The sequence below is a fragment of the Aricia agestis genome, chromosome 18 (genome assembly GCF_905147365.1).
Source record: "Aricia agestis chromosome 18, ilAriAges1.1, whole genome shotgun sequence".
In the NCBI taxonomy this organism is placed as follows: domain Eukaryota; kingdom Metazoa; phylum Arthropoda; class Insecta; order Lepidoptera; family Lycaenidae; genus Aricia; species Aricia agestis.
The window spans coordinates 230096-242614 of NC_056423.1; the positions used below are offsets into that span (position 1 = coordinate 230096).

The following is a 12519-nucleotide window of genomic DNA, read 5'->3' on the forward strand; positions in this document are numbered from 1 at the left end:
GTCATTTGAGGCTTCGGCGAGGGAAATTGCGAACCATCACAGAAAAGCTTGAAATGGATATAAGTGGAAACTGTATAGGTATTTGCTGAAGGTCTACTGTAGACTGGAATGGATGTGATAGCTGAGGCTCGAATCTCAGACTTCTAAGTCGCTTCGGTCGGAGGCAGTTTCATTCGCGCGTGAGGAACGTCTAAGAGACCGTCGTCGACGTCTTTGCAGTGGCGTAACTATACCATCTGGGGCCCGTGGTAAACCCTTTTGATGGGACCCTATCGTCTCGTTTACGGTAATAAAACAGGTGAAATGCTAAATAAATATTTCTGAGCTCGCGGCAAATCTGGCAAAATGTCACAAACATTTTGCCAGATTTGCTACCCTATTGTTATGCCGCTAGTTCTTAGACAAATAGCATGAAAAATGTACTTATGGGATTCAGGGCCGGGACACAAAAACACGACACGACGTCGCACGACACCGTGTCGTGAGAATCCACGACGCGCGTCGTAAAAAACCACGACACGGCGTCGTACGACGTCGCGTCGTTGAAACTCACGTAGAAATTCAAGATGAGTTTCTACGACGCGACGACGTACGACGCCGTGTCGTGGTTTTTAACGACGCGCGTCGTGGATTCTCACGACACGGCGTCGTGCGACGTCGTACGACGTCGAGTTGTGTTTTTTGTCCCGGCCCTTACTTTGCAGCCGAAACTGCTGCTCGGTGGGTACTCGGTCTCAATACTTTTACTTACGTAGATATAAACCAGTGAAGTAGGTACAATAAGTACATGTTCATAAAAGTCCCACAACAAAAACACACCCAAGTCCCTTTAAGCAAGATTGCGAAATCTTTCTTATCATTGTAAATTGTTTTCGTTTTACAAACAAATCATAAATATCTAATAATGCTGACAAATGCAATTAATAAACATCTGTAATGCTCGGCTTATTCACATAAAGTACAATGTCTTTAGTGTGGGTGGAGCTTTAGCGAGCCTACTGTGCGCTGTGACAAAATTATATCAGCTCCAGTAACCATGGTGATGGGAAAACAGATATAAAATTATATTTATTTTTACAGGATGTAATAAAACTAAGTGATAATACTTAAGGGTGTGTATGTGTTCCTTGAAGAGAGTTTACTGTGAAAGTAGCAGCGCTGAAAGACCAATTTTTTTTCACTTTTGTATGGGCAAGCACTCCAGCGTCACGAGTTTCCCCATACAAAAGTGAAAAAAATGGTCTTACAGCGCTGCCACTTTCACAGTAAACTCTACGTGGAACACATATACATCACACACCCTAAAGTATTATCACTTAGTTTTGTTACACCCTGTATAGATATAAATTAATAATAATATTATATATGTAATCTGTAATATAAATAAATAAAATTTTGGTTAGTCTCGCTAAAACTCGAGAAAGACTGAATCGATTTGGTTAATTTTAGTGTTGATATTGATATTATATTCGCGGATGTACAGGCGGATGGAAGGCTTATAATATTATGTAATAAGTATTAGGAAGAAAGTGATACGAAGTTCGCGGCTCATCTAGTATGTAAAAAAATAAAAATTTTGGTAGTTTTAATTGCATTTGTCAGCATTTCCGTATATAAAATTGTGGACGTTTCAGGCGAAACCGCACTACGCAACACGACACGACGCGACACTTCATTTTTCAAGGAACTAATGTTGGGAAAACGTCAGTTTCACGTTTGTAAAATAATAAAAAAATGTCGTTTGTAAATGTCCGCTATTTCATACATGCAAATATTTACGCCATAAAAATACCCAATTTTCGCCAATATCGATCCAGTGCTTTTGAAGATTAAAAAATAAATAAATTATTACATAAGGTTAAAATTTGGTCACCCTACTCGCTAGTGGTGGTCCGGAAGCTGTTTATCGATGTAAGATATCGACTCTATCGAAACTCAATTATATCGTAGCTCGTAGGTGCGCCACTAATACGCTGTAGCAATAAAAGCGTATACAGAGTTTAAGATAAGTCTGAACTCCAACAAGTCAGATATCAGATCAATAAAGTTGGAGTGCGAGGTATTATGTCGTTTTATTTTTACCAGACTCCGCTAAAAGAGGTCATGTTTTTTGATAGTGTGTATTATTTATACGGATTATACCTAGATGACGCCCGCAACTCCGTTGCGCCAAAATTAGTATATCGCTCGGGAACCGGACATTTTTCCGGGATTAAAAGTATCCTATGTCTTTTACGGGACTCGAGGTATCCCATTCCAAATTTTAGGCGTTTGGGCGTGAAGAAGTTACAAACAGACAGACAATCAAAGTGTAGTCGTGTTTTTAGTTTTTTTTAATTACTTACCATTTTTAACTTAGATGTTTTTATTTAATATTTATTTTATTTATTTAATATTTATTTTATTATTTTAATGAAAATAAGTATAGGTATAATATAATTATTGTTATTTGCAAATTGTAATAATTACAGAAAATATAATATTACCTATTTAATTCTATTTGCTTTAGGCTATGCTATTATGTAAACTACTTGTAACTACTTGTAAGTAGCTACGTTTGCGTCAAACGAAGGTAGTTCTAATTATCTCGAACAGTGAGGAAATGTTATTAATACAAGACCACGGGCACGGACGTGCAACTCAACTGTAATGAGTAATGAACTAATGACTAATGACTAATGACATAATATACGCTCGGAATAATTAAAGTATTGACAAATAAGGTTGAACAAAGAATCCGAAATAAAATTATAATATTGACAAATAGGAAATACTAGGCAAAGATCGGAGCAGATGGCGCTACAGTAAATTTTTATACGTGGGAGAGCCATGCTTTGGCACGAATGGGCCGGTTCGACCGGAGAAATACCACGGGCTCACAGAAAACCGGCGTGAGTGAGTTTACCGGAGGCCCAATCCCCTACCCTACTCCCTTCCCTGCCCTCCTCTATTCCCTTCCCTTTCCTCCCCTATTACCCTACGGCAACGCACCTGCAGCTCTTCTGATGCTGCGAGTGTCTATGGGCGACGGATGTTGCTTTCCATCAGGTGACCCGTTTGCTCGTTGCCTTCGCCCCCTTATTTCATTAAAAAAAAAAGTCCGACATGTGGCACACGCCATAATAATATCAGAATATTGACTAAACGTTGTCAAACGTCGAACAAAACTTATTGTTTACTGTCTATATGCTGGTGCAGCCTCTAGCGTGAGAACCTCAACGAACTCAGTTCTTCTCTTCTCTTTCTTCTTCTCGTTAACAATGTACGAAAATTCTAGAATGTCAGCTGGTGGTTCGGAGAGTCAGTTGGTGAGAACTGTGGACCTGGAGAACAGCAGCGTGACCAGGACTGAGAACAGCGAGACGGGGTGAGTGAGTAGTGTTCGATGTAGATAGAGTGAGAGAGAGAGAGAGATGTGAGATGAGTGAGACAGTAGTGGTCGATGTAGATACAGTGAGAGGGAGATGAGAGAAGAGTGAGGCAGTAGTGGTCAATGTAGATATAGTGAGAGAATAGTGGTCGTATAGATACCAACGTAGATAGTAAGAGAGAGACAAAAATAAGTGAGAACGAGAAGAAGCTTAGCTAGTAGAATTGTCGTTAGTTATAGTCGTGGGAACATGAAAGAAGGAGAGAAAGATTAAGGATGAGCGGATCATGACTTGTGGGGTTGTAGAAAGTAGCAGTAGATAGATATAATAAATAAGTTTGGAATCTACGAATTTGTGTTTTTGTTACCATATTCGTACCATAGACATAAAACCAGAAAACTATTGAATCGTTAAAATATGGGTTTTTTTAAACTGAAAATTAATGATCTCGCTTGAAATGTAATTTTTATTTAGGATTTTAATACATCTGAACCCCTAAAGCGGGTGAAGTTTTTCATAAATCTGTATTCAGTAATTCCTTCTCAAAAACGAACCTGTTTTGAAAAGTTAAACCGGAGCGCAGACGAAATTAATTTTAAACAAAGCGTCTGTCCACCCCCGTCTGATGCCTCCGGCTGTCTGTCCGTCCGGCGTCCGCGTACACTGTACAAACACTGCCGAATGGGAAATAATGAGCTTGAGATTTTTCACTGGTAAGATAAAAATAGTAGTGGCAGAGGAAACAAAAGTTACGAGTGTTATAGCTAATTCATTATTAAAATTTAAATACGCCTAATAAGAGGTCATGTATTACTGTTTGTAGGTAAAAGGATATTTTATTTGAATAAATAAATAAAAAATATATACCTAGTTTCGATTATTAACAAAATAATATTATTATGTCCTCTTTTCACTAGAAGCAGTCTTGGCGCGAGCGTTGCCGTGCCTCCAAAATGTCATAAAATATGAAAATTTATAAATCAACACCTCCTCATTGTTATAAATTGCTAGGATTATGAGAGAAGCTAAGAAATCTAGGTCCTAAATGTAAAAACTAAATACTAGATAATGAAGCCTTGTTTCGGTAGAAGAGTTAATGTGCTAGTTGGTTAAGTTTTCCTCAGTTGTGGGCTGTGGCTTGTGCTAGGGAAAGCGTAGTGTTAATTTAGTTACATAAGTAGGAACTAGGACGTCTATGGAAAAACATACAATAACTCTGAAGGTGCCGATAAAAGTGAAATCTTAGACATCAAACACGAAACAGCGGGGCAGGCATTTTTATCACACAGTAGAAAGAGAGGGTGATATTTCTTCTCATCGGTAGTTTTCCCTCGGTCTTACTAATTTTCGATCCGGTAACGAGTTCTGCGCGTTTAACGTTTTTTTTTTGGTTAAAAACAGGAAATGGGCTTTATGATGGTTATCAATTATCATACTCTGTGTCTAAATACACTAAGCCGAAAATACGCGGCCGAAGTTCGGCATGATTATGCCTGCAATGTGTTTTAAATTACCGATGACACACTATGCCGAATTAAAAACGTCGCGACTCGCGTTATATTGTATGCGTAGCGCAGTTCTGACGTAATCATGCCGAACTTCGGCTGCGTATTTTCGGCCTAGCGTGTTTAGACACTAAGAGTGTCATGCTTTTCCTGTCATGCCTGTTGTCACCTGCGCACGGATCTGGTCCGCATGCGGGTGACAACGTCATGCTCCTGGTCGCGCGCGTGCTGCCCGCGTGACAGGAAAACATCTATGAAATCATAGGATGCGGGCATCTTTCATGCGGACCAGACCCGCGCGCGGGTGATAACACGCATGACAGGAAAAACGCCATAAAAGGTGCACAACGCTAAAGAAGTTTTAATAAGTGGCATCTATAAAAATATTGAGGTTATATTAGACTAACTGCCGAGAGGAGCACGGAATGCGGTGCCAGGTACAGACGGTACAGTGAGACCCGATCAATAGAACAAATACTTCGTGATTGATGGATATACTATTGTGATTCCTGACCTCGTTCCCATACGCCGAATATCTTCCCTAACCTACATAGATAAGGTAATGTAGTTGTAATTAGATATTGCAGAAATATTAAATAGAGCACTATTACGAAACACTTAAGCTCTGTGTAAATTTTTAATACAGCGGTGAATTTCGTATAATCATAATATTATTTTTAGGGTTCCGTACTTAAAAGGTAAAAAAAGGGACTCTATTACTAAGACTTTGTTGTCTGTCCGTCTGTCTCTCTCCAGGCTGTATCTCAAGAACCGCTATAGCCAGACTTCTGAAATTTTCACAGATTGTGTAGGTATATCTGTTGCCGCTAAATTAACAAATACTGAAAACAAAATAAAATTAATATTTAAGGTTAAAAAGTTTGTTGTATGGGAGCCCCATACAACAAACGTGATTTTTTCGGCCTTTTTCGCTCTATATCAATAGTACACTTGAATTTTTCACACATTCTTTTGTTATATGTGTACTTTAATATTTAATAATAATATAAAAATAAAATTAAAATTTAAGGGGGCCTCCCATACAAAAAACACAATTTTTGCTCTGTATCGGTACGGAACCCTTCGTGCGCGAGTCCGACTCGAACTTGGCCTGTTTTTAATGTTTCCAAGGAAATTTTTCAGTTTTTAGTAGCTACATAGTTTTTTATTTTTTTAATGAAGGGGTAAACGAGCAGACGGGTCACCTGATGGAAAGCAACTTCCGTCGCCCATGGACACTCGTAGCATCAGAAGAGCTGCAGGTGCTTTGCCGGCCTTTTAAGAGGGAATAGCTTAATAGGGGAGGGTATGGATGGGAAGGGAAGGGAATTTGGGAGGATAGAGAAGGGAATAGGGTAGGGGATTGGGCCTCCGGTAAACTCACTCACTTGGCGAAACACAGCGCAAGCGCTTTTTCACGCCGGTTTTCTGTGAGAACGTGGTATTTCTCCGGTCGAGCCGGCCCATTCATGCCGAAGCATGGCTCTCCCACGTTAAAAAATGCTTTGGTCACATGGTTCTATAAATGAAATACATTTCAATAAGATCAATAGTTTTCTGTAGGACGTGCCTAAATTGAAATACCAAAACTACTAAAAATAATATGTCGAAATATGCAATAATGCCATAACAATAAACATATCCGACGACTTCTACTTAAACTTCTATTGAATATCTTCAAGGTACTCTAAGCCATAGCTCGATACAAAAAACTTTATATAACACAAAATTCATGACAAGTTCCGTACCAAAAACAGAACTTAAAAGATGCAATTTGAAAATTACGACTAATTTGTTGCAGATTCAATCAATTTATTTACCTCTACTGGTAGATAAATGTTCAGTCTTGTATCGCCAACCAAAAGTTAGCCATTTACGCGTAAGCCGATTGACAAGATAGGCCGATGTGGTGGTGATTAGATTCAATTAGAAGTCGTTCCTCGATCGCGCTATCTCGCTCTGTGATCAATTTATTTCACTCGATTAATCGAATTAAGTCTTTCCGTATCGAGTAAAAGTAAATTCTTGAAGCCCTTTTAAAACGAGGACGATTGGCCAAGTCGCGATGTAGTTGAAACTCGCGACTTGGCGACTTACGGCCGTTCCCAATATTCAATCTATCTCTGGTTTGACATACAACCGATCGCAGCTAACATTGAATTGACATAAAATATATGTCTCTAATGTCTAATGTGAGCTATTCCTATCTCTAGTAGGGCAATACCAGAGATAGATCAAATATTGGGAACGGCCGTTAGACTTATGAAATTAATTTATGTTGTGCTTTTTAGGGTTCCGTACCCAAAGGGTAAAAACGGGACCCTATTACTGAGACTTCAATGTCTGTCCGTCTGTCTCCAGGCTGTAACACAAGAACGGTAATAGCTAGAGAGTTGAAATTTTCACAGATTATGTATTGTTGTTGCCGCTATAACAACAAATAATAAAAATAAAAATAAAACAAATTAAATATTTAAGGGGGGCTCCCATACAACATACGTGATTTTTCAAACATTTTTTGCTCGGTATCAATGATGGCAACAGGGAGGCACTTGAAATTTTCACAAAAGCCTTAATTATATGTGTACTTTAATAAATAATAATAATATTTCAATAGAAATAAAATTGAAGGGGGGCTCCCATACAAAAAAACCGAATTTTTGACCTATTTTTGCTCTATAACCGCGGTACGGAACCCTTAGTGCGCGAGTCCGACTCGCACTTGCCGATTATTTAAACGACTTCTAAAACTACAATCGCTTCACTTTTTTCTATACTACGATACCACGGACAGATAGACAGACATAAAGACACGCCAATCTCATAATCTCTCTTTTATATCGTAATTAAAATAACTACACAAAAATAAATAGATAAACTATTACCTAAACTGCCGGAATTAATTATATAACTACTTTAAGGAATTATTTAAATCGACGGAGAATAACAAGTCTAAAGGCCGCAATAAAACACGAGAGAGAAGAATAATTATTTAACTCAAAGTAAAGTTTTGATGAAGTGTTTATCAGAAAATGTATTGTATATAAGCTCCTTTTCTGTTCGCCCTTTCGTCAAAATTTCTTGTTATAATTTAATTCAAGAAATTATTAATCATTATCATTGAGTGTAGCCGTCATAATAACAAAGCACGTGTAATTAGTTTGAACAAATTTATCTTTTACCACTAGCATGCGACCACGTATCTGAGTTTGCAGTAATAGCTCGGCAGCTCGAAGGACGGACTTGGCCGCACCACTGCCATGCGACCACGTATCTAAGTTTGCGGTAGTCGGTAGATATTCGCTAATGCGCTAGGCCGGCCACGGTAGTCATTTTATCTTGCTCTTTTAACGCTCTAACGATTGGAATCCGAAGTTTTTGCTAGCGATTTTTAGATTTTATCGATGTTTATTGGAAATGTTATACAGTGCCAGTGGTATGATATTTAAGTTATTTGTTGTTACGTTACTCGATGCTGCCCGCAATTTTGTTCGATATTCGTTTATTGATCGGGCTGTAAATTTTTCCGAGATAAAAACTAAATATTCTCCTTTCCTGGCACTTAGAGTGCTTTCGCACTATGTCCGATACGAATCCGATCCGTAAATAACGCTCCGGAACGGACGTAGAACTGTTTCTATGATAGCTTACGCACTAAATCCGACTTCGGATATCTCACTTTTCTCCGTTTGGTTCGGATCGGATTCGGAACAGACGGTCTCAAACTTTCAATATATTATGTACTATTAGCACAGTGGTCACCCGAATGGGTAGTAGGTACACCAGGAAAAAAATTACAGAACATGTGACATGTCATAGAAAATATTTTGAAAAATGAGAGATATAAGTTCAAACTTTATCGTCCTCGGTGTAATTTGAATGTATACAGAGATAACGCATACATACAGGCTATACACATATTTAATAATATACCCAAACAACTTAAGGAACTACCCTCGAACAATAAATTTAAAAAGGAATTGACATCTTGGCTTATGGAAAATTGTTTTTATGACTTAAAAGAATTCATGCTACATAGTAAAAAATGGTACTAAACTTGTTTATATAATTTATTACGATTTACGATAGAATAATAGGGATGATGACAAGGTCAAAGATTAGCGAATTTTGTTAATAAAATAAAGAAATCACGGTAAAAAATAAGTGTTCCCAAAATTTCAGCTTGATAATATTTGTATTTTTTTTTGTTATGCGCCTTCAAAGTTGGATATTCAAGTCTAATTTTTTTTCAATTAAATTTCTTAATATTTGTATACAATTCGATAACTTATGCAATTAAAAGCAAATTTTGTTATGAAACCACTTTCATAAACGCAATATTTAATATTCCTGTCGAACAAAGTTGTCTCCCGATGCGTACAAATTACGAAAGACTGACGTCATACTATCGTAGCACTTTGTATGGAGCGTTTCGGGCAGGTCTTTTTTATGAGATATTTGAATTGTCATATCTTGGTGAATTTTTAAGCTATCAGAGTCATTCTTTCAACGATGTTTCTATTTTTTAAGTGTCCTTCAATTACCGATAAGAAAAAAAAATAGTCATCATGCCTATTATATTAGGCTTAATTATTTTTTTTGTCACAATAATATGTTTTGACGTAATTTTAATTTTAAACTATTGACTATGAATTATGTTTGACATTGATTATTATATTTTATGATGTGCATTTTGACTTGAGAAATTTTATATAATTAGTAATTACCTATAAATTATTATTATGATGTGTTAAAATGATTTACTTTAAATTATATATACCATTATTGTCTCGCTATTTAAATAATGTATTGGTTGTTAATTTCATATTGAAAGATATTATTAATTAGAGGACTTAATTTTGCATTGCACACCATTTTAATATGGTAGAATGAAAGATTCAATTGTAAAACCTGTACTTCATTCTGGCAATAAATGAATTATGAATTATGTATCCGACGTGTAAAGGCGGCTTAAGGTTTGGCTGGTACGCTTTCACTCACACACTTTGCGCCTGCTATTTTATAGTTTTTTGATCGCCGTTTTTTTTATACATCAATTAAATTGAGTCAAAAAAACGAACCGCCCTAGATATATTCTTTGTCTTTAATTCAGTGTAAAAATTATCTGAAAATTCCAAATAACTTGGACATGGTATGGAAATTTCGTTAAAACAAGAGGTAACTTTGGGATTTTTTTCTATCGAGTGAAGTTCATGATATTGTGTAATGGAATATAAATTCCACTGTGTTAGATCCTTAACTAACACATATATTTTTTTCAGAATTTATATTACTATATTTTTGTGTCTACTGTCACTCTTAAATCTTGAAAATCGTCCGTTTCTGGGAATACAGGGCCTTAAACGATCAACATTAGCCGATCGATTGTCACTCTCGGAATGCCGTCTATTGTTGTAAATCGGCATGAAAAAGGGCCAAATTGCGTGTCGCGTTTGATGGGCAATTATTTGTTTATGAAGAGCATTAATCTCCGGCCTGCCGGAGAAAGCCGGAGTCCGGACAGATTTACGACGATGCCATTGTTGAGGTAATGACTGTAACACCCTGCAGACACAGTACAAAATATAATACATATACGGTAGAGCAGTGTTTCTTAAACTTTGTTGGAGGCGGATCCCGGATTGAAAAACGAAATTTTTGGCGGAACCCCAAAATAAAAGAAAAAATTAAGCGACTGTAGCAAGAAGTTTTTTATTCATCACGGATTTTGAGTCCATGTTGGTGTTTGGTGATTTATTTTCTGAAAAAGATATTTTATATAATACTAGCTGTCTCGGCAGACGTTGTTTTGCTATATAATGTATTTCGATCATAATATTATTTTATTGAAGTGACTAAATAAGTATGACACCATGGCAACGTCCATCGCTATCCCGTCGCACAAATAGTGGTCGCCGTCAGTCTCGAGTTGTAATAATTTACTATTATTTATTCAACAAATGCACTTACTCGTATCAATATAAAAAAGTAGTCAGTAGCCGATTCTCAGACTTACTGAATATGCATATAACATTTGGTAAAAATCAGTAAAGCCGTTTCGGAGGAGTAGGTACCCACGGTAACTAACATTGTGACAGGAGAATTTTATATATTATAATATGTGAACAGCAAAAGTAATATTTTTGCGAATCGCGCGGCACATTGCCGCTGCACGTGACCATGGCGCGCGTGGCCAACGAGTTGCTGGCGTTTATCCAGCACGCCATCGACACTATGGACGAGGTTAGCATCATGCAGATCTGCAAGTCTTCCTTCTCCAGCGAGGAGATTTGCAAGGGCAAGCAGCTGCTGTATGAGACGCTCGGACAGAGCGCGAACATGTCGTCGCGCCGAAGAGACGGAACGGAAAGGAGCGTGCAGGACATCATCTCCCTGCTAAAGCAGACGGATCCTGACAAGGTGCCGGCTTTTGTGGCAAAGGAGCTGCACAAGCTGCCGCCCGTCACGCTGGACCACGTCGACGTCGTCAGCCTACTGAAGGACATCAAGTTCCTGAAGGAGGAGCTGGCCGGAGTTCGATATAGATTGCAGGCATCTATTCTACGATCAGTGATTTACGTATTGAATTATCGCAATTAAAATGTGGTAATTCAATATGTAGGTCACCTGATGAAATTATGAAATTATGTAATTATCGTAACTTCGTCTCGTCCCCACAGGACAGGCATCGCCTAGTGTGGGGATCCATTATCGCATATTATGTTAATTTTTGTTTTTTGGCCAATAAATATTTGTATTTGTATTTATTTTGTATTTGATGCCGCTTACGTCACTATACGTCGGGGCGCGCAAGCGAGCACGTTTAGCCCGTCAGCATTATCATCGGACGGGTCAACGAACACCGCTGCTGCCGCCCCCGCCCGCGTTGCCCTCCCGGTTGCGCCGACGCCGAGTCCACAGGCGACTCAGCAAAACTTTGCGACTGTTGCTGATCGCATCTCCCCCCGCGGGCGAAAACTAATGGGGATAATGAGAGCCGCAAGGCTCCGAAGAGTCGCGAGACTAAGGAGAGCCGCAAGGCTACGAAGAGCCGCAAGGTGGAGTCTTCTCGGCCTGGCAAGGACGAGAGCAGGAGGTGCGATGAGGAGGGCTTCATACTGGTGGAGAGGAGGAAGAAGAAGCCCGCCGCCCGCAACAATCGCGGCACCGCACCATATGTACCTGAGCTGCGTCTGCGGAGCGAGGTCCCCGCGACGCCCCTGTACATATCCCGCCTGCACTGGTCCATGGAGGTCGAGAACGTCGTGGACTACATCCAGAAGAAGACGACACTGCGCCTGAGGGTCGAGCGTCTGCAGTCCCGCCACAAGGTTAACTTTAGCTCCTTTGTGGTGAGAGTACCGACGCATCTTCTGTCGACTTTCGAGGCGCCGAAGTTCTGGCCGATGGATGTAGTCTATCGGAGGTTCCGGGGGAGACTCCGGAACGAAGCGAGTCACGTCGCCGGCAAAACGTGACAGTGTTAGTTTTTAAGAATATATATAAAATATGTATGTTAGTTTTAAGGTATTTATTATATAATTGATATGTATGTTAGTTTTAAGTTATTTGTTATATGGGCCACTGATGCCCGAAATAAATGATTTGGAATTTGAATTTCAAATTTGAAATTTGAAATTGAA

The 12519-nt window shown here is 38.7% G+C and overlaps 1 protein-coding gene across 7 annotated transcripts in view; it reads left to right on the forward strand.

The window, feature by feature from the left end:
* LOC121735778 (microtubule-associated protein Jupiter) overlaps window positions 1–12519 on the forward strand; it is a 181110-nt gene that overhangs the window by 24313 nt on the left and 144278 nt on the right. For 6 of the 7 annotated variants that reach the window (XM_042126701.1, XM_042126703.1, XM_042126702.1 and 3 more), the window contains exon 2: window positions 3278–3367. The exons of the other annotated variant lie outside the window; for it this stretch is intronic. In XM_042126701.1, the coding sequence (XP_041982635.1) occupies window positions 3278–3367 (90 nt within the window). The remainder of the gene's footprint in view (window positions 1–3277; window positions 3368–12519) is intronic. 7 annotated transcript variants of the gene reach the window in all.